The sequence below is a fragment of the Maylandia zebra genome, linkage group LG13 (genome assembly GCF_041146795.1).
Source record: "Maylandia zebra isolate NMK-2024a linkage group LG13, Mzebra_GT3a, whole genome shotgun sequence".
NCBI classification, from domain to species: domain Eukaryota; kingdom Metazoa; phylum Chordata; class Actinopteri; order Cichliformes; family Cichlidae; genus Maylandia; species Maylandia zebra.
Window position 1 is genome coordinate 31,087,846 of NC_135179.1, and position 22,785 is coordinate 31,110,630.

Genomic DNA, 22,785 nt, shown 5'->3' on the forward strand with positions numbered 1-22,785 from the left:
GCTAGCAACAATCAGCAACTTCCACAACCGCTCACCAACTGGTTAGGAAAACACGTCTTTTCCTATCGACCGGTGATTGCCAGCGGCTTCCAAACGTTCTCTGGGCGTGTGTGAATGGGGCCTTAAACCCTTTTAAAGATTGTATTCCTTTAGAGAAATGAGTTTGAATGGCACCTGTGGTGGCCAGAAGTAGAGAAAAAGTGAAAGTTAAAAAAAAAAATTCATTCTGAACACTGAGCTTTTGAGATATTTCTCCAAAAGTTGATTCTGTTCATCTGGACGTAGCGTTTTGTGGCAGAAACGTTTCGTCACTCATCCAAGTGACTTCTTCAGTCTCAGCTGACTGCAGGTTTCCCCAATCTTATAAACAGTACATTTGCATAATGACTGAAACCAGCCCACTGAAGGAACAATGGGCTGGGAGGTCAGCTCCTTAATCTTAATTATGCAAATTCTCATGACCATTGATCAACAACCACTGACCAAAACCCACTGACCAAAACCCACTGATCAAAGACTACTGATCAAAGACCACTGATCAATGGCCATGAGTACCATTCACAGAGAGTTGGGGAATGGCTGCAATCATAGTATTGTAAGATGGCGAAAGCTCCTCGATTCAGAGATGGTCTTTCCCTTTTCACGTAAATGGCTTCCTTGACTCCGCGCTCTAACCAGCATTCCTGGGTTAAGATTGGGGAAACCTGCAGTCAGCTGAGACTGAAGAAGTCACCTGGATGAGTGACGAAACGTTTCTCCCACAAAACGCTACGTCCAGATGAACAGAATCAACTTTTGGAGATTTACTTACCTGGATGATTGCATCAAGACGTTTTGAGATATTTGTTCATTCACTGACCTCATTATCTAAAACATATATGTATTTAATATATGCATCCACAATTGTAACAAAAGGAAAGGAAAGGCAGAATGGGTACATTTAGAGCAAATCCACAGGAAATTAATGTAACTTACTGCAAGAGAACACATGACTGTGTGTGTGTGTGCGCGTGTGTATATATATATAATACTCATTGTGTAGGAACAAAAGCATGTTTACAATCACATTTTGGGGCCCCTACCAGAGACCATATTTGTTCCCCATCACCTGTGTGTTGATGTTATGATGATGTATGTTTTTAATCCATATTTGCTTTTATTACTTTTTTGTAGTGATATGAATTTTTAGTGTTTTATGTGTATTCTTCATTACATGTGTGTATATAATTATAGGTACATATGTTTTTCTATATATTTTGTAGTCAGGGCCTGTACATGGTTGGCTCTAATACTGCACACTGTGGTCATGCCTCAGTAGATGTATGTAGTAACAACTAGCTAAAACTCAAAATTGAAAGTGGCTTGTCCCATCCTTTGTGACTGCCAATTGTCAAATTAGTTTCTTGTCTTACATCTTGAGAAATTCTGTAGTGAATAGAAATATAATTTCTGACAATTATGGCCAAAACTATCAAATTTATCCACAAAAAATGTTAACCTCCTAACATCCACCAGGTGAACCAAATAAGGAAAAGGTTATAATTAAGTTTAAGCCACATGCTAAACAAGCATAGTTTCATAAACTAGAAAATGTTGCTTTTCAAATCAGTTCTTTTACATGCATGTTGGTCTAACAGTTTTAAGATTTTCAATTGGTTACAATTCAATATAAAAAGTAGACATAAACCTAATAGTAACGCAAACTTGTCACTGGTAATCTAACAGATGTTGAGAGGTTAAAGTAAACTTTGTGCTTCAATTCCAGATCCACAATTACTTTGTAAAAGTAGTTACCATTACCTAAAACTGCGTTTTCACACATTTTAATTTTCAAATGCTTACAGGTGTGACAGCGAAGAGACAGTTAGCAGGAACAACTACTCTTGATATATAACTTAATTTATCCATAAGGGCTCTGTCTTTCCAAAGAGGTAGGGCTTTATAATTGGCAACCGCAGATTCTCAGTTGTTTTGTTTTCTTCTGTTCCTTTTGGCAATGCAGGGACAAATCTTCGCCCATCTGAACAATGACATTCGTTTTTTCTGGTGGTCCTCAGTAAATGCATAGCAGCATCAGTAGCAGCAACCGCAGAAAAGGCAGAGAGAGTATTTATGTCTGCTTGTAGTCGCTGTTCACTGCGAAGTTTTGATTGGCCTGATCATTTATGCGACCGGTTATGTATCGATCCTCTTGCCCCTTCTGCTCTCTCTGGGGTGCATGTTGTCACAGCAGCATCTCATCAAGAGGCATGTCATGGTAAGGAAGCATCGAAGCTGAAAGACAGGAAAGAAACAAAAAACGTGCTGTCATTTGTGTGTGTGTGTGTGTGTGTGTGTGTGTGTGTGTGTGTGTGTGTGTGTGTGTGTGTGTGTGTAGCTTCTGGGTTCAGAATGCAGAAATCTGTCAACTCCAGGTAAAGATGAAGGTTGATTCATTCATCCATTAGGAACTTCTTCAACATTAAATATTAACCAAGTCCCATCACTCAGTTGATGCATTAAAGCAGGGATTACACAAGGGTGACCTCTCACACACACACAATTTGCCTTTTCCAACACTATCCTATACCATGCACATTCACCCAATGTGTGTGTGTGTGTGTGTGTGTGTGTGTGTGTGTGTGTGTGTGTGTGTATATATATATATATATATACAGTGGGGCAAAAAAGTATTTAGTCAGCCACCGATTGTGCAAGTTCCCCCACCTAAAATGATGACAGAGGTCAGTAATTTGCACCAGAGGTACACTTCAACTGTGAGAGACAGAATGTGAAAAAAAAATCCATGAATCCACATGGTAGGATTTGTAAAGAATTTATTCGTAAATCAGGGTGGAAAATAAGTATTTGGTCAATAACAAAAATACAACTCAATACTTTGTAACATAACCCAGGGCTCTAGAGTGCGACCAATTTGGTCGCAAATGCGACCAAATTTTTCAGTGGTGCGACTAAAAATAAATATTTGGTCGCACAGGTGCGACCAACTGTTCCGGTAACAAAAAAAAAATCTCTGTAACTCTCCGTGTGGTCAACAACAGACACACATTATGCCCCTATCGTGGACTAAACCAATCAGAGATAGTCAGGGGCGGGACCTCTCTGATTGGCCGTGGTCCAGTTGAAAGTGCAGGTGGAAGAGAGAGGTGAGTAGCTTGAATAAAGCGATATCAATTCATTAACGGATTCCACACAAAGACCTAAACACGGAGCGGACCCAACACATCAGAATCAGCTTCGTCTTTCTCGGCTTTCTCACCCGACGGCCTGAACACGGACACGCTGTCGGAGCTTAGCGATTCTTCGGGTCCGCGCTGTGTTTACGTCTTTTTGCGCTGATTCTGAGCTGCAGGTTTTGCCTCTCTCCAACCAAAATTCACCGAGCCTGCAGCAAAAGAAGCAGCAAACTGCGCTTCACATTTGATCAATGTCGTCATGAATTCCCTCTGACTTTTGCTGTTTTGCTTCCACCACGATAAAAATCACACTTCCTGCACAGCTCTCTCTCTCTCTCTGTACTTCAGGAACAGTTTCCCGTCTCAAATCTGTTTTCTGCATTATTCATTCGCTTATTACCCACCAGTCTAGCGTTGTTTACAGCGCTTTTTCTTTTTTCACTTAAATGACCTCGGACAAGAAAGCCTAATTTCTGCTGTTCAATACTGAAGAAATTTAAATTTCTTAAAATTATGCAAAATTGCAGAATATTTTTAAGGTTATCTGCTATAAAAAGCCAGACCAGGAAAATCTCCTTCATGTTTTCCTGTGTTTTATTCTCAGTTACTTTCACACAAAGGCATCTGCTGTGATTTTCACAATTCTGATGAAGTCTCATGTGTATCAGTACTGATAAATGATCAGAATTATAATATTTCTGACTGTCTGAGGCTAAATTGAATCAAATCAGGACTTTGAGAACCAGAATTGAATGGATTATAGAAATCAGTGATGATACTCAGCCCTAGTGAGCAGCCTAGGCCTGAGAGAAGTGGATGTACTGTAGCTGTGGGTAATAAGAAAAGATGAAAAGAACTATTGATAACTTTTTTGTTAAGTTAAGGCCTGATCTGTCTGAAATTCATAGCCAGTGCTCTGACACGGTGCCATCAATATTTGAATGCTGAAAAAGCACATTATATGCTGCAGTAAATGCACTGCCCAAGTGTCCCCTCTCCCCACGGCCTTTCAGCAGCAGACAGCAGCAAACAGGTCGTCAGAGGAGGCCAAGATGATGATTAAGTTTTTAACATTTTCTACAATATTGACAAAGCACTTTAAGCACAAGTTTGTTAGTTAATAATTTAGAAATTAATATTGTCTGTATGGACTTCCCCCCCCCCCCAAAGAAAGTGCACATGTAAAACTGCGGTGTTAAGCGATGCGGTTGAAAAATTTGAGTGCGCCTAACTTTTGTGCCGGTACGCCTAAATTTTTAAAGTTAGGCGTACCGGTGCGCCCATGTCAAAAAGTTAGTCTAGAGCCCTGTGACCTTTGTTGGCAATAACAGAGGTCAAACGTTTACCATAGGTCTTTACCAGGTTTGCACACACAGTAGCTGGTATTTTGGCCCATTCCTCCATGCAGATCTTCTCGAGAGCAGTGATGTTTTGGGGCTGTCGCCGAGCAACACGGACTTTCAACTCCCGCCACAGATTTTCTATGGGGTTGAGGTCTGGAGACTGGCTAGGCCACTCCAGGACTTTCAAATGCTTCTTACGGAGCCACTCCTTTGTTGCCCGGGCGGTGTGTTTTAGATCATTGTCATGTTGGAAGACCCAGCCTCGTTTCATCTTCAAAGTTCTCACTGATGGAAGGAGGTTTTGGCTCAAAATCTCACGATACATGGCCCCATTCATTCTGTCCTTAACACGGATCAGTCGTCCTGTCCCCTTGGCAGAAAAACAGCCCCATAGCATGATGTTTCCACCCCCATGCTTCACAGTAGGTATGGTGTTCTTGGGATGCAACTCAGTATTCTTCTTCCTCCAAACACGACGAGTTGAGTTTATACCAAAAAGTTCTACTTTGGTTTCATCTGACCACATGACATTCTCCCAATCCTCTGCTGTATCATCCATGTGCTCTCTGGCAAACTTCAGACGGGCCTGGACATGCACTGGCTTCAGCAGCGGAACACGTCTGGCACTGCGGGATTTGATTCCCTGCCGTTGTAGTGTGTTACTGATGGTGACCTTTGTTACTTCGGTCCCAGCTCTCTGCAGGTCATTCACCAGGTCCCCCCGTGTGGTTCTGGGATCTTTGCTCACCATTCTCATGATCATTTTGACCCCACGGGATGAGATCTTGCGTGGAGCCCCAGATCGAGGTAGATTATCAGTGGTCTTGTATGTCTTCCATTTTCTGATGATTGCTCCCACAGTTGATTTTTTCACACCAAGCTGCTTGCCTATTGTAGATTCACTCTTCCCAGTCTGGTGCAGGTCTACAATACTTTTCCTGGTGTCCTTCGAAAGCTCTTTGGTCTTGGCCATGGCGGAGTTTGGAGTCTGACTGTTTGAGGCTGTGGACAGGTGTCTTTTATACAGATGATGAGTTCAAACAGGTGCCATTCATACAGGTAACGAGTGGGGGACAGAAAAGCTTCTTACAGAAGACGTTACAGGTCTGTGAGAGCCAGAGATTTTCCTTGTTTGAGGTGACCAAATACTTATTTTCCACCCTGATTTACGAATAAATTCTTTACAAATCCTACCATGTTGATTCATCGATTTTTTTTTTCACATTCTGTCTCTCACAGTTGAAGTGTACCTCTGGTGCAAATTACTGACCTCTGTCATCATTTTAAGTGGGGGAACTTGCACAATCGGTGGCTGACTAAATACTTTTTTGCCCCACTGTATGTATGTATGTATGTATGTATATATGTATATATATATATATATATATATATATAATATATATAATATATATATATATAAAATGTTCTTCCTCCACCCCCCCCCCCCCATTTTTTGCACATGTCGAGGAGCATGTCAGGCTACATTTCACTGTGTGTTATACTTGTATAACTATGCATGTGACAAATAAAGAACCTTGAACCTTGAACCTATCCATTGCCCAAGATGACTTCTTATGTCAGCACTTCAACTACCAAAGGTGTTACCTACTCCATGTTTTTCCAAATTTTCATAACCTGTAGATGATTTACATTCTCTGTTCTCTCTGAATTTATTGGGTTTTCACATATTACCGACTGAATAAATTAAAAAGCGTTGCCAAATTTGATCATTTCTGGATTTGATACTGGACTTTTTTTTCGTTTCATCTCAACTGAACTTCAGACTAATTCTGTCTTAATAGCAATGCTTTCCTGTGAAATCGTCTTGCTTGTTCTCACTCTTGTTATATTTGGTGTAACACTTGCATATCATTTCACTTAAGTAAAATAATATGTGTTAGGTTTTGTATTGTTGATTGTCATTTATGCTTAGAAATATTTAACCATATATGCTTAGAGGTGTATAATCAATTGTGTAGTGATAGGACTGTGATCTTTAGCAGGCTGCAAAGGCTTGGTGTGCATTCTAGAGTGGAATGCACACCCACATCCTAGGAGCATAAGAGAGGTCCTATCTTCTCTTTGTTGATATAGCAAACACACGTATATCTCTTTAAGTATAAGAGCCTTTTGTTCAGATGGACCCGCTAGACTCCTGGCACCAGCTTTGGGGAGTCTTCACAGGGTCACATCTTGACCTCACACAAATCACACACACACACACACACACACACACACACACACACACACACACACACACACACACACACACACACACACACACACAAAAAGGCAAGGTACTCTTTGTTTGTATGTAGACATCATATGTTAATGAACCTATGCATATTCATGTAACCTCAATAAAAGAGCAGTGTTACGGGAGAACGGACGAGAGCAACTGGGGTCAAGCGAAGGAACGGCGTTTGTCCGGTTCTCTCCCGTGCACGAGAAACATGAAGAACTTTGCCTACTTCGTGTCTTGCTTGCGGTGTAATTATATTGCCTTCAACGTTCCAGCGAATAGGTTCAAGCTACAAACCTATCAATATGTTCTTATCAAATATAAATATTATCCTGGTATGTGTAAGTCATCATTTGTGATGACTTATTTCTACCCTTATTCCAACCCTAGGCTATTAGAATTATATCAGTAGTTTTATTTATTTTTATTTATTTATTTTTAATTTTTATTTATTTAAGAATTATTTATCCAAGCACAATCAAAGGACAAGAAAATCAGTCATTCACTCAGCCTGAGAGCAGGGGAAGGTGGAGCTAATTTGACTGTAAATGTTAACTGCCTCCATCAACTCGTAAACTGAGCTAAACTTTTTTTTCTTTAATCGTTTGATTTTATCCTTTGTTAGTTAATTACTAAACACCTGTTTACCAAATGTATATGTTCGGATTATATTTTATGTTACATTTTAAATGACAAAGTAAGGGAAGCAATGTTTACGTCAAGTCTGGTGTTGCCTTGCAAATGATCTGATAAATGATTATCAGAAATTGAACAGTGGTATTGGCACTGTAGTATTGAGAGAACTGTGCTGATCTGTGTTCCAACACACTGGAACTGGAAAACATCAGACTGGTACATAGTTACTCACAAACCTGTTCATTTGATATAATGACAGTTAAGATAACTGAAATAAATAAATAAAGATCACAAAACTTTTTCCGCATTAAGGTCACTTGTGATAAAGTCTTAGCACTCAAAAGTATTTTGCACACCGGACTTTTATGTTAAAAACAGCTCCACCACATAGTGATTTAACCATATCTTCTAAATATAAAATAATATAAAATAATATAAAAAGTTCAGATATAATATATAAAAGATAAGAATTCTGGGGACTCACCTGTCCCAAAGTTTAACACTCCTACATGAGTTGGTGCAGCAGCCAGCAGATATCAGAGCTGTAAAAATAAACCAGCAGAAATCATCAGAAACTGGATACTCTTAGTTAAGATTAGTAATTGTTGTACACACATGCACACACAGTGAAAAAATGTATCTTCCCACACTGAATTGCCTCAATGATGAGTGTTTTCCCTTGATGTCAATCCTCCTTCGTTCTCTTTTCAATTTTGAATACATACAAGTAAGAGTCACGCTATGCTTCCACAGTCAGCAATAAATTACTCAGTGATATAATGACTGCAAAAACTGGTTCTCACCCCTGTCTTGAGTTGTGACTAATTGTGTTTCTGTTACTCAAATACGTGCCAGTCAGTCAGGAACAGAGCCAGCCATGCCAAATATTGTCACTGTCTACCACACACATAATTACACTGAGGAGGAGGAAAAAGGAAAAACTATTAACCAAATCACTCGTGAATCTTATGTTGTTGTCATAGAGGGAAGTTGTCCGAGACAAAGAAGTCAGCTCTGTCTGAAGAGGTTAAAAGAAGACTTCCTAGACCTCAAACAAAACATTGCGCTCATTGATATATAAATGCCAGGGAATTTTCATTTACATTAGTTACTTGTAGCTTTAGTTACATACAAGGAAGGTTGCCGGTTTGAGCCCCGGCTCCGACAGTCTCGGTCGTTGTGTCCTTGGGCAAGACACTTCACCCGTTGCCTACTGGTGGTGGTCAGAGAGCTCGGTGGCGCCAGTGTCCGGCAGCCTCGCCTCTGTCAGTGTGCCCCAGGGTGGCTGTGGCTACACTGTAGCTTGCCATCACCAGTGTGTGAATGTGTGTGTGAATGGGTGGATGATTGTGTATAGTGTAAAGCGCTTTGGGGTCCTTAGGACCAAGTAAAACGCTATACAAATTAGAGATGGACCGATCCGATATTACGTATCGGTATCGGTCCGATACTGACCTAAATTACTGGATCGGATATCGGAGAAAAATAAAAAATGTAATCCGATCCATTAAATATCACGAAAGCACCTCACAAAACTTGCAACACGCCGTAACTCGCCTCAGAACGTTAGCACGTCGGAGCAGTATGCATCACGTGATAGAGCAGCTGTGGCATGCCGGACCTGTCGGTGGTCTGGATAGCATGTGGAGCTTCGCTAGCAACCCGGCATTTCATCTCCGACAAAGTTATCCCGAGAGAAGTAAAGCAAGTGTGTAAGTCCATCTCTGAATGTTTGTAAAGCATTCCTGCGTTAAGCTTAACAAGCGACTGCCTCTTCTTGCTGATACTTCAATCATGAAACTGCTTAACGATCAGCTGATCGGCTTTTCTGTCGCGAGTCCGTGTCTCTAGTTTGCTTTTGGCCCACTTTGCACCAGAAAGAGGAAACCAGCGGCTGAACAACAGCAGCACGTTTAAGCTTGATAAGCTATTGTTAGAATGTATTTAATATTACTTTCTACTCAAGGATCTTTTTCTACGTAGCTGACGGCTGGTAACTGTGCAGGGGCGGATCTAGCAAAGTTTAGCCAGGGGGGCCGATAGGGCATGAACAGGGAAAAGGGGGCACAAAGACATACTTTTCTTTCTTATTCTCATTTAAAATGTCTAGCTTTTAATAAATAATTATCTTACACTCAAAGTTTTAATTTGATGCAAAATGAATAGAAGTCCATTACTGTATATAGTAACTATTAAGTCTAATATACCCTAGTAAGCTATACTACTTTTTCCTTTGGGAAGGTACCATCTGTGCAGTCTGCAATTTTGTTGAAGAAAGATGTTGAATCTATTTAATATTTCTTGAAAAATAATTGATTTCTGTGCATTTTTTTTTCACACTGCATCAAATTAAGGTTGATTAGGTCGATTAAGCATCATGAGGTGGAGCGTGAGGGGTGGTTCCCTATTTTTTATTTATTTATTTTTGTTGTTGCTGGGAGTTGGAACCCTATTAGTTAGGTTGCTTAATATTTATGCTAAGTACTCTTTAAAATACCAGAATAGGGAGGATGGTGTAGGTTTAAGTTTATTAGATTGATCAGTATTGCTGTACTATGAAATATTTTTTTTTGCATACAGGTATAACAGAATAGCTTTAGTGTAGTTGTTGTTTTAAACTTGAGTATGAACTTATACAAAATGCAGCAAGATATTTAAAAAAAAACAGTTTTGTTGATTAAAAAACACCATATCGGATTCATATCGGTATCGGCAGATATCCAAATTTATGATATCGGTATCGGTATCAGACATAAAAAAGTGGTATCGTGCCATCTCTAATACAAATACAGACCATATACCATTTACCAAATGATGGACACTAAATGTAAACCTGCCTTTACATTTAAAAAGAGATATATTATCAGAAACTAGAAGATACTGTAGAAGATACTGTAGTTCAAATGACGTCTCTCTTCAAGTTTTACCATTAAATGCTTTTTCCAGAATTCCAAACTGTTATAAATTTGAAAACCCCACATCCAACCCAAACCTTAGATGGGTGACCAGTGTTCTCTTGGAGATTAAGGGCTTGATTTAGTAACACGCTGTGCCAGTACAAACTGGGTTTTGCTGTAAAAATTGTTTTTTTTTTAAAGTACTGTATTTACAAGGAAAGTGCAGTGATAAGACTGCACGTTACAGAGTTTTGTGACTGGCCCAGCTTGATATTGAAATGAACCAGCTGTGCCTGTGTTCAGAAAACAGTTTCAACAACTTTCATAAATCACCCGTAAAACTAACCACATATACAGCTCACATGAGGTTAACAGTAATCGATGAGGTATGTGGGAGGATGTTCATATATTAAGTGGACTCGGGTTAAACAGCTGTTGAACCAAAACTCTTAGTGCTGCTACACTCATCAAAGCTGGACAGTGCAGGTGGAATACTGACAGAGAAGACGACCAAATGCAGATGTGTTTGTGCTGTGTAAACAGGAGATTTTGCCCAGACCACAGTGACAGTGAACACATGCTGTGATTATATAACCAGTGTTTCCGGCAGTTTACCATGCTTACACTGGAGGCCTGCTGCATGTGCTTCACCACTCCAAGTGAGCATGTGGCACAGCAGCTGTAGGGAGGAAGAAAGGCTGACCGCTGACTGTGGTCATCTATCAACTCTAACACAGATTAACCACTCACTTTGTGTGTACCCGTGTGTGTGAAGATGCTGAATATTCTAATTAAACAGCAAGCACAGACAGTTCTTTGAGTCAACGGTGCTACTCTCTGATTGTTTCTCGTGCACTGAGAGTGCCCTCATTCTCATGTTGACCTGTTTACACCTCTGGTTGTGTCCCAGTGGTCCAAGCTGTCAAGACACACAGACATACACAGAAAGGGAGAAAGAGAGAGAGGACAAGCCCCTGGGCTGGTTCACAGCTGTGTGCTCTGCTTCACTTGAATGCACTTCGCTGCGTGCGCCATGAAGAGTGATGGACAAAAAGAGGGATAGTGTGTGTGCACGTGTTTGTGCCACTGTTCAGTATTTTACTCTGTAGTTTATTTTTCCATTTTTGTTAAGAAGAGATGGAAAAATGAGTTAGAAAAGAACAAGAGCAAAGAGAGAGAAGAAATGAGTGATCAAGGGAGAACTGGTCTTTTGTCCAGCATCAAAGGGCACAAAAACACACACACATCCGATAGGTGGTAGAGGGACAGAGCAGCAGCGTTTGTAATTTCTGCAATGCGCAATTATAAACACCCACGCTACCACACACACACGCACATGCAGGTGGTGAATATGTTGCATTTATTTGAATACATAATAGATAAACCAACCTTGGAACTAACACCTGGTCACTTGTGTTTCTCAGATGCTTGTATCTACAAAGGGATGTTAAATGTGTTTGTGTAAAAGTCCGGCAAGTAAAAATGATGATGGTCAGTGTACCAGAATACAAAAGAAAGCTCAATTAATATGTCAAATGTGCCTGGTTTGAAATAATAAGAGGAAAAAGCAGGCTTCAAAGCTGACTGGAGATGAATTGCCAGGGAAGCAGCTGTTGGCCTACTTAGCAGGCCTGTCCTTAACACAGGACCTCTGATCTCACACACATACGCACATGCGCACACAAGCACATTTGCAAACTTTCAATTACACAAGCTACACACATAAATTGAACTTGCACATGCAAAAGCAAGCTCCCAGCTTCTGTTGAACTTTGCCATCACTTTGCTGACCTGCCTGTGTGCCTCACCATTGTATGTGTGTAAAATTACACATTTTTGTGTGAACTCGTGATTTCACTGAATTGTGCCATCCCATCATCCAACAGACCTTCAGTTCAACCCTTAATGAAGTTTCCAGCTAAATGTTCCCAGGCCTTTTCACTTTCCTGACACACTTTCTAATAAAAGAGGTCCCAATATTCTGTGTAATATATAGTAAACCTGTACCGGCAAGGTTTTTATGTGAAAATAGGGGAGGTCTGTCAGCCTGCATCATAAAATGCATAAGGGAGATGCTGTAGATGAACAGCTAAATTCGTTCCAGTGTCAAGCATGTTTACATCTGGGAAATCAACTCCACCCATGCAAAACAACAAATCAAATTTTACATGCAAATAACAAAAGCAAATAACCCCCATGAGCTAAATCTAGATGACTGAATCTACATTTGTTATAATTTGAAGGTAATCAAGTAAGCTATTTAGCCTATAGTTGCTCAGCAACTATCAAAGATTAAGCTAATAGTTCAACAGTTTTAAACTGATGCATCCTCATTTGGTTTCCAAGACTAAGATGAGGAGATTGATACCACTCGCATGTTTGTGTGTTTGAAATAAAAGATATGATAACGAAATTTCAAAATTGTCCCATATCGGCACTAAGCACAGCTAAACACAACAAAACACAAAACAGTAAACTTTAAAGTGGATAAAAAGTGCAAAAAAGGTATGAATGATAAATTAAAGAATGAATGTTTATTCCACACGATTGCCCCCCAAAAAGTCCAGGGAAGTAGCCAATCAGGTCAGCTGTTAGCATTGATTGGGGTTATTGCCCTGTTCTAAAAGCTGTCCTTGAGTCTGCTTGTCCACGACCTCAGCAACCTAATTCTCCTGCTAGACGGCAGCAGCTTAAACACTCGGTGTCCTGGGTGTGTGCAGTAAGATGCCACGTGCCCCTTTGAGACAGCGAGTGCTGTACAGGTCCTTCGGGGAGAGAAGAGGTTGTCCGAGGATTTTTTTGGCCATATTAATGACCCTGAAGAAGAAGCATCTTCCCCCAGGCTATTCGGGCCCTGAACCAGGTGTAGGACTGAACTCTCCCACACACATCACATCTCCACACGCACTCTGGTTTTTCTTTTTGCATGCGTCTTATAATTTCTTTTTATTAATAAAATCTGTAAGTTTTTGTAGTGATCTGTAAATCTGTAAATATTACTGTCAATTCTTACTGTCATTTAATGGTTGGGCATTGCACAGCAATAAACATTTCACCTCATGTCATACTGTGTATGGTTGTGTGTGTGACAAATACAATTTGAATTTGAATGTAAAGTGCCTGTTTGTGTGCCACGGTGCAGCTGGAGAACCATACAGAGATGCAGTATGTATCAGTATGCAATATGTGCAAAACGTAAACGCTAAAAGCTACACCTCAGTCAAATATGCACTGTTGAATCTGAACTATGGAGTTCAATTATGGTTACTATGGTTATTCTTCTACTTGATGAAGTTGAAGAGTAACCAACATATTTACCACCCACAGATTTAACTTGGGTCAGCCGATATTTAACAAACTATATTTTCTTTCATTCATATAAGAAAAAAACACCTTCATTTACAAATGGACAAATCTCTCACTTTTCTGTTCAGCGTTCAGTTGCTGCTGATGAGTAACTCCTGTTTTCCTACCAGTGGGCTGATCAGGTTGCTGTTATGGAAATCCCAAACCATCAACTTTTTTCATTTCAGTTCAATCCAGTTTTATTCACATAGCAATAATTCAAAACAGTATCTGGATTGAGATGCTTGTATTGTAAGGAAAATGTCAGTGAGAGAATCCCAGTGATTCAAGTGCTTTTTCATAGTGTTTGCCCTATGAGAACTTGAGAATTGAGAAGAATTCAGTTTTAACAGGAAGCAATAGCCAGCAGAGCCAGGCTAACAACTACTGAGGAGAAAGAGAGAGGAAAAAGGAGAGCACAGGACAAAACACATACTATGGCATATTGAGATTTGAGTGCAATGGCAGTGAAAAGAGGTGAGCTGATAAGAAATGCTCAGTGCATCATAGAAAGAACCCCAACTGCAACCAAGTCAGAAGAAATACTATCACTAACTGCAGATCAGAGCTGCAGTGAAGCTAAAGCTCTTCCAGTACTAATTTGTATTCTATTGTATTTAAGACTTCACTGGTGTGCCTCCTGTCGTACACACATTCGCTACCACCACAAACACAGTCAAATACTGGGAAACACAAACATCATTTACCAGAAATGAAATTTGAAATTTGGGCTACTGGATGAATAACAGCTGAGGGAGTAAATGTGATTACCTGACAACGCTAGCCTCTTTATTTCATTTTTCCTTTTCTGTCTTTTTTCAAGCTGTTTTCAACATCTTTAAAAACAATTTATGCCAACAATATGCTAACAAGCAATCTTAATAGTTGAGGTTTAAAAACAAATGCAGTACACTAGCTGAAATCATCTCATGCTGTACCTTGAGTATTTACTCATTTTGAATCAGGGAAAATTCAAACTGAGATGTGGTGGCATCCGTCAGGTGATTTTGCATTCAAGCAATTTTCCCTGCCTTTCATTCTAAAGAAAGAAAAAAACCCAGAGTGTATAGACTATGCATATTTAATTCTTCAATATATTAATTTTTTATGTGTGTTCAGGCTTAATGCTAAATTTTAGAGGTGAAACAAATGGACTAATGCATATACAACTAATGATACAAGAGGATATGTAGGATAATTAACTAAAAGGAGTTTGCACAAAACAGAAGCAAACAGGGGAAACAGTAAAGAATTCAAATCTTGCAATAAATTGTGAGATGTCATTTACATACAGGTGAACAGGCCTCTTGCAGAGGATAGCTTTAGAAAAGTGTCATACTTGGACAATGTGTATAGTCTTAGGTTATCAAAAAGTCATATCATAACTCATAAACATTAAATCAACAAAAGTTAATAACAAACCGTTATACTACAGGGTGGGCCATTTATATGGACACACCGTAATAAAATGGGAATGGTTGGTTATATTAAAGTCCTGTTTGTGGCACATTAGTATATGTGAGGGGGCAAACTCCTCAAGATGGGTGGTGACCATGGTGGCCATTTTGAAGTCGGCCATCTTGGATACAACTTTTGTTTTTTCAATAGGAAGAGGGCCATGTGACACATCAAACTTATTGGTAATGTCACAAGAAAAACAATGGTGTGCTTGGTTTCAACATAACTTTATTCTTTCATGAGTTATTTACAAGTTTCTCTTTGTTCACAGCCATTGACATGTCAAAGAGGTTAACACGTGAGGAGCGGATCGAAATTGTGTTGATATCTGGTGAATGGAATAACCGGATCATTGCAGCAGATTTCAATGCAAGACACCCTACGAGACCACCCATCTCCCATGCTACAGTTAGCAAACTGCTTGCTAAGTTTTGTGAAACTGGTTCAGTGTTGGATTTGCCAAAATGTGGACGCAAGAAAACTGTCACTAATGAAGAAACATCAGTGGCTGTCCTAGCTTCATTCAGCAAGAGCCCACAGCGTAGCACTCGCCGCATGTCACTGGAGAGTGGCATTAGTCGAACATCCCTTCGGAGAATATTAGCTACTCACAAATGGCAGCCTTACAAACTCCAGCTACTGCAGCATCTCAACGAGGATGACCCAGATCGGCGCACAGAATTTGCAGAATGGGCAAAACAAAAATTGGAACAGGACCCTCAGTTCACGCAGAAGACTTTGTTCAGTGATGAGGCAAACTTTTATGTGAATGGTGAAGTTAACAAACAAAACCACCGCTATTGGTCTGACACTAACCCACATTGGATGGATGCCTCCAAGACTGTTGGAACAACAAAAGTGATGGTTTGGTGTGGTATATGGGGTACAACGATAGTGGGTCCATTCTTCATCAATGGAAACCTCAAGGCCACTGGATATTTGAAATTGCTACATGATGATGTGTTTCCCTCTTTATGCACTGAAGCTGGCACGTTCCCTGAGTTTTTCCAGCAAGATGGTGCACCACCACATTATGGGTGCCAGGTCCGAGCATTCCTAGATGAACAGTTTCCTGGAAAGTGGATTGGTCGTCGTGGGCCAGTTGAATGGCCCCCAAGGTCTCCCGATCTGACCCCCTTAGACTTTTATCTTTGGGGTCATCTGAAGGCAACTGTCTATGGTGTGAAGATACGAGATGTGCAGCACCTGAAACTACAGATACTGGATGCCTGTGCTGGCATTTCTCCTGCAGTGTTGCTATCAGTGTGTGAAGAGTGGGAGAAGAGGGTTGCATTGACAATCCAACACAATGGGCAGCACATTGAACACATTTTATAAGTGGTCAGAAACTTGTAAACAATTCGTGAAAGAATAAAGTTACGTTGGAACCAAGCACACCATTGTTTTTCTTGTGACATTACCAATAAGAGCCACACAGAATGAGGGACGACACGACAATGACTCAGAGAAACACAGGGTTTAAATACACTGGGAAGTAACGAGGGGAATGAGACACAGAAGGAGAGCGCAGCTGGGGGAAATCAGAACTGACGAGACAAGGAAGCGTAAACTGAACACACTGAGATAAGACAGAGACCCTCAAAGTAAAACAGGAAACACATAACACAGACTGAACAAAAGACACAGACTCACATGCAGGCACTAAAACAGAGGGAACAGAGATGTGGGACCAGGGCAGACACAGGCACTGACTGGACACGGGGATATAGCGGACAGGGGAGACAGCAACTAAGGATTACACAGAGACAAACCATAAGACATAACTCTAACAAAGAAACCAAAGAATAGAAATGATAAATAATATATAAACTCAAAACCCTGGGTCAACGACCCAGCCATCCTAACATGTATCCATATAAATGGCCCACCCTGTATAACCATATTATTGGTTCCAAAAGGCATTCACACCACAAACACTGTCAAGAGGTCCAGTTAGCAAAGGTGAGGCTCAGCAGACACAAGTTGACCACACTTCCATGTGTCAGGGTATTATCAATCAAAGCAGGCCCAATGCCCATCTGCTCCATCTCGTTACCAATCACAGAAAACAGAAAAGTAATAAAAGGCTGAAAAAACATATAAGAGTTCAATCTTAAGTAGGCTGCGTGAAAAGTGCTGCTGTAACAGTAGCACATCACTGGTCTATAGATTCTTACAGAAAACTGCTTACATATGCATAATGTGGAAAATGTATCCTAGTGGATACTGAAATCCACACAGGACTGTACACCACTTCCTCTCTTTTTCTTATTACTTTGACTTCATAAGCCTTTCCTGAAAAATTGCTTCCTTATCAGTTTTTGTCTTTTGTGTAGTGAAAAACTGTAAACAGGCTTATTTGGATTGAGTCACATTAAGGCAAAAATGCATCAGTGGAACATAAACTATGATCGCACAGAGACAGCAGAAAATAAGAGTGTCATCACAAGCTCAGCACTGGCTTACTTGCTTTCTCTGCATTGATGCTATAGGCATGCTAGTTGTCCCGAGCTAATGCAGCCTGCTAATACAGGCTGGTTGGAAAGTGCACAATAGGCAGGTAAAAAAAACATTACAACAAAAAACTAGTATTATAAATAACAAATAACCCTAACCACCTTGGGGTTTTTGCTTGGATAATGTTATTCAATTTAATTATATGTCAGTTTAAGTAGTGATTAAATTATTTTCTTACTTTAGACAGAGGTGGTACATACTTCAGTTGAATTTGTAGGTTCTTGTACTGTACTTAAACATTCTTTTTTTTTTTTTTTTTACTGAAAACAAGCCAAAAACAGTTATACTGAGGTAAAGCTATGTGATGTTGAGTTATGTTAACTCCACAACCTTTCCTGTAACTAAGCAGCCATATGAATGCAGGTTTGACAGCTAACTCCGCAGTTCCCTAGCAACAAAAAAGGACACTTGGGCTCTTTAGGGTTTATCACTGAGGGTTACGTGTTAATTTAACCTAATACTAGGGAAGTTCTTTTTAAGCTCAGCTTGTAGGATTCACATCAGTGGTTGCACCTGTTTGTGAAAGAAATAACAGTTGTTTTCAACAGGCTCTATTTGATTTGGAATGCAGCTTATTCATCTGTACTGAATGATACACAAGAGGAATTGACTGACAGCGAAAAAGAGAAGTGAAAAAGGTACGCTTGCCTCCACAGACCCACTGCTTTGACACTTCAGCCAGGCTCCAGTTCTAGTACTATCCAGACATCATGCACAAAGTCACACCTTTTCTATACATGCAGCATTTATTCGGTGGCTGAGAGTCACAGGGAAATACACTGTGCTTTTGCATGAATATCTGAGTGGACTAGAGGTGACAGCAAATTCTTTACCGCCAGAGTGTGTGGCGGAAAAGATGTTTATATCATGTTCCAGTACATCTATATTAAAAACATTAGAAGCATATATGTGTATGATTTGTTCACAATATGGACACAGCCAAAGTCCTTTCTCTTGATTTGTGAATTTTAAAACAATGAAAATATATGGAGAGATATTATTAAGACCCACAACTTGAATTAGCTTGATCTTGACTTTTTCCCCTTGATATTTAAAACATTCAGTTAAGTGCAGAAAAACATTTTACTTAACATAACACTTAGTAATGAGTAAAAGTGAAAAAAGCACAGAATTACCATCATATTCATGAAATATGCACACTTCCAATGTATTTCTTAGGACCTTGAATATCTTAGCAAAACAGAATTATTCTAAATCTGTTTCTTCCCTGTTTCTCAAACTTGAGACTCTGAAGCACTTGTTCTTTTGCTTAGCCGTAAACACAAGCATTGCAGATTTCTTCCAATCTCATTAGTCTGTTTGCACTGGTTTGTTTTATTTTGGCAGTTTTCCATGCGGAACAGTTTCTGTTTCCAAGAACGGATTATTATATAATATTATATAAGTTTCAAATGAAAGTCCTTCATTATTCAAGTTGAGACTGTAATATACACTCAACAAAAATATAAACGCAACACCTTTGTTACTGCTCCCATTCCCCATGGGATTAGAGATGGCACGATACCACTTTTTTATGTCCGATACCGATACCGATATCATAAATTTGAATATCTGCCGATACCGATATGAATCCGATATAGTGTTTTTTAATCAACAAAACTGTTTTTTTAAATATCTTGCTGCATTTTGTATAAGTTCATACTCAAGTTTAAAACAACAACTACACTAAAGCTATTCTGTTATACCTGTATGCAAAAAAAAAATATTTCATAGTTCAGCAATACTGATCAATCTAATAAACTTAAACCTACACCATCCTCCCTATTCTGGTATTTTAAAGAGTACTTAGCATAAATATTAAGCAACCTAACTAATAGGGTTCCAACTCCCAGCAACAACAAAAATAAATAAATAAAAAATAGGGAACCACCCCTCACGCGCCACCTCATGATGCTTAATCGACGTAATCAACCTTAATTTGATGCAGTGTGGAAAAAAATGCACAGAAATCAATTATTTTTCAAGAAATATTAAATAGATTCAACATCTTTCTTCAACAAAATTGCAGACTGCACAGATGGTACCTTCCCAAAGGAAAAAGTACTATAGCTTATGTGGGGATGAACAAAAGTATTTGACCAGCATAATATAATCTGCAGTATGATCATTGCTTTAACAAAGTAACAGATAGCTTTAAGAAGGCCTTAAGATGCTTATGCACACAGTTATTATGTTTAGTAGAGGTTCTTGATTAAAACATTTATTTAGTAAAAGTCAGATCCATAGTTTCAGTTCGATTATTACATATACGAGAGTGGTTTCTGTCTCTCTGTCTGGTGAGGGGTCAGGAGCTAGTCGCGAGGTGAAACAGGGTGCAATTGTGGTTAGCACACAGACGCAGACACACACACACTTTTAGTTAGATTCATTTATGGGGGAAAGTTTAATTATGTTTTGCTGATGTTGCAACAAGAGTTTGTCGCAGAACTGCTGCTGAGGTGTCAAGATGACAAGCGAGCATCCGGCAGTGACAGGATGCACCTGTTATGAAGATGGAAGACGATGTTCTTTTAAACTGTGTTAAAAGGTTATTGTGGTTTTGATTTGACGTATGTATATATCCTGTCTGTGACGTATGAAGGGGCGTCAGTAAACAAACCCTGATGCTATAAAATATCTGTTCATGCTTTGATTAAGTCGAGGACTACTGGCTGTCTGCGTACAGAGTGTCTTCCCACGCGTGTATTCATTAAAATCATTGTTTGACCAAAGACCTACTGGACCATGGGTGGTGTGTACTCTCCCTCCTCAATTTTGAATCTTAACATTTGGGGGCTTCGTCCGGTGGTTGAGGAGGGAGAATTGGAGGTTTAGATGGAGAAATTTGGTGGTCTCTGAGGTGGTCTGACGGGCAGACATGAATTCCAGTGGTCGAAGTGAGTGGGCATAAGCCGGCTTATCCAAAAGGTAAGGCACTACCTGTTGAATTATTTCCAAAGTGTGCCAAATTGGACATGATAAAATTTAAGTCTACTCACTGAAGTTACTGGTGGATGTCTGTTTTGATTTTGATGAAAATCTCATGAGTTGAAGCAGTTAGAGTTCTGCTAAGAAGAAATGAAAGCAGTTAAGAGTCTGATAAGAAAAGTTTAAATACTGGGTTGAAGTCCCAAAGAAATTGAGTTAGAGTCTCAAGTAGTTTGGTAGGGAATTGGTTATTGTGTTGGTTAGAGTCCAAATTTGGTCATAAGAGTGGACCTGAGCGGTCATTTTGTGAGTTGGAGTCTCCATTGACCACTAGGTTGCACCTGCCTCAGTTATACACTTGTTTCGGGTGTTGATTGTTGTTTCAAAGTATTATAAATTATTCTAGAACGGCAGTTCGAGTCTGCTAGGAAGCGCAGTGCTCAGAGGTAACGCTTGCCAATGTCAAGGACGCTTAGACATTGTCCTCGAAGAGGGATAGTCAGTTGGTCACTGTGGAGCTTGGGGCACTCCAGAATAACTAGGAGTTAGAGTCTCCTTACCGTTTGGAACGGTATCTGCGCTTTTTTGGGCAGCAAAGGTTGGACCTTGGGTGTTGGACACTTTTAAATTGAGTTAGGGATTTTAGAAATGAGGCCAGAAACAGTTAAAGTCTTGATACTGGTTAATTGGTCGCAAAAAACTCAGGGAGTTTATCCGCTGGGCGGTTATTTTAAATTTGTCTAAAATTGTCTAGGCGCTAAAGCTGACAGATCTGACAGTGGTTGTAAATATAAGACGTCTCTGTAATAAAAAAAGATCTCTGTGGGTCGAGTCAGCAATGTACTGACTTCCTGCTACTATTCTTAGATGAAGAGTGTGTGTGCATGCAAATGAGGCAGCTGATGCAGAGCGCATGAGAGGACTATGCTTTCGGTTTTGTGTGATTATTCAGCCCTATAACTATTGTTTGCAAATGTGGATAAATGTCTGCGATTAAAATGCTGGCTTAGTAAATAATAACATTGTAAATATATGAATGGTGACAGCGTTTCAAAATAGAATATAAGAATTGTTTGTGTTTAAAACCAACGTTTAGGTAAGAAGATTTAAGGTGGATTTGAAGGCATAAACAAAAAATAAAAGGGTTACAGTCTGCAAGTGTTGTTAATTCATGAGCTGACTGGATGCAGAGTAAGTGGAGTGGTCATCCTGAGAGGATTGAATGATACTCTAACTCTGTGGTCAAGTCAGACATAGGTTTTAAGTAACCATGAGCCACTAATAAGCGTGACAGATTAATGAATATGTGTAAATTGAACTTGTTAAATAGCCTTAATAGAAGTATCTCAATGAACACGCAATGAAGTGGACTTTTTAGGGGTAGTTTACCATTGATACCATAAAAAGCAACTTAATTAGTAGTTCAATAACAAATTTTAAAGATAACCTTTGTTATTTGATAAGAGAGAGAAAAATTCAGGTTACATATAGTAAATAAATAAGGGAATGTTAATCTCTGCGTCATTCCACACTGAAATTTCAATTGTAGGGGATCATTTGGAGGTGAATTGTGTAGGACACGGGGAGACAGAAGAATCTCCCCATGAGTTTTCGGTGTGCATAGAAATTGAGGAGGCTGAACTGGAAGCCTGCCTGGGTCGTTGTTTTTGTTTATTTGAGGGTCTGCTGGAAATTTGTGAGAACGACCACCTTGATATGTGGGAGCCTTCTCGGGCAGCGATTTTTTGTTAAACATGTGGCAGGCTGTGCAAAATGGAGAAAGCTTTGACATGATGAATAAAGGTGTGAGAGGTATTTCTTTGGTGATGTAAAGTAGGAGGTTTTAAAGTTTGAAAGTGTTTTTAATTTGAGAGAGGCATGAGTGATGTTATAAGAGTTTGAGTTTCTTTTTCTTTCAGTTTAAAACACATAAGTACATACACTTGGTACACCTGTGTACTCTTTGACTTTATTAAAACAAACGGTGTATTTGAGTTTGAATTTCAGTAATTGTATGTTGATATGGTAATTTAGTTTTATGTTAGGTGAAGGAGATGTCCATCTCTGCGTCTTGCAGGATCGAAAGTGAAAGTTGAAGGTTGTGATGTGAATGCTGTGAGTACTCGATTTGAATGATTCTGTGTGAGGTGTACAAAATACTAAATAATAATAACACTATGAAAGTTGATAGTAGAGTGAGTGCAAGGTGATGTGTGAACAGAGGAAGTCTGAGAGAGAAGTGT

The 22,785-nt window shown here is 39.6% G+C and overlaps 1 protein-coding gene across 2 annotated transcripts in view; it reads right to left on the minus strand.

Moving 5' to 3' along the window:
- Nucleotides 1-302: 302 nt before the first annotated feature.
- Nucleotides 303-22,785, minus strand: part of LOC101487477 (uncharacterized) — a 56,480-nt gene continuing 33,997 nt past the window's right edge. The window contains exons 3-4 of one of the 2 annotated variants that reach the window (XM_004554620.5): nt 7,882-7,939; nt 303-2,274 (exon numbers count right to left, since the gene is read on the minus strand). In XM_004554620.5, the coding sequence (XP_004554677.1) occupies nt 2,253-2,274; nt 7,882-7,939 (80 nt within the window). In that variant the 3' untranslated portion in view covers nt 303-2,252. The remainder of the gene's footprint in view (nt 2,275-7,881; nt 7,940-22,785) is intronic. The other variant, XR_001167630.2, reaches the window with a different exon arrangement.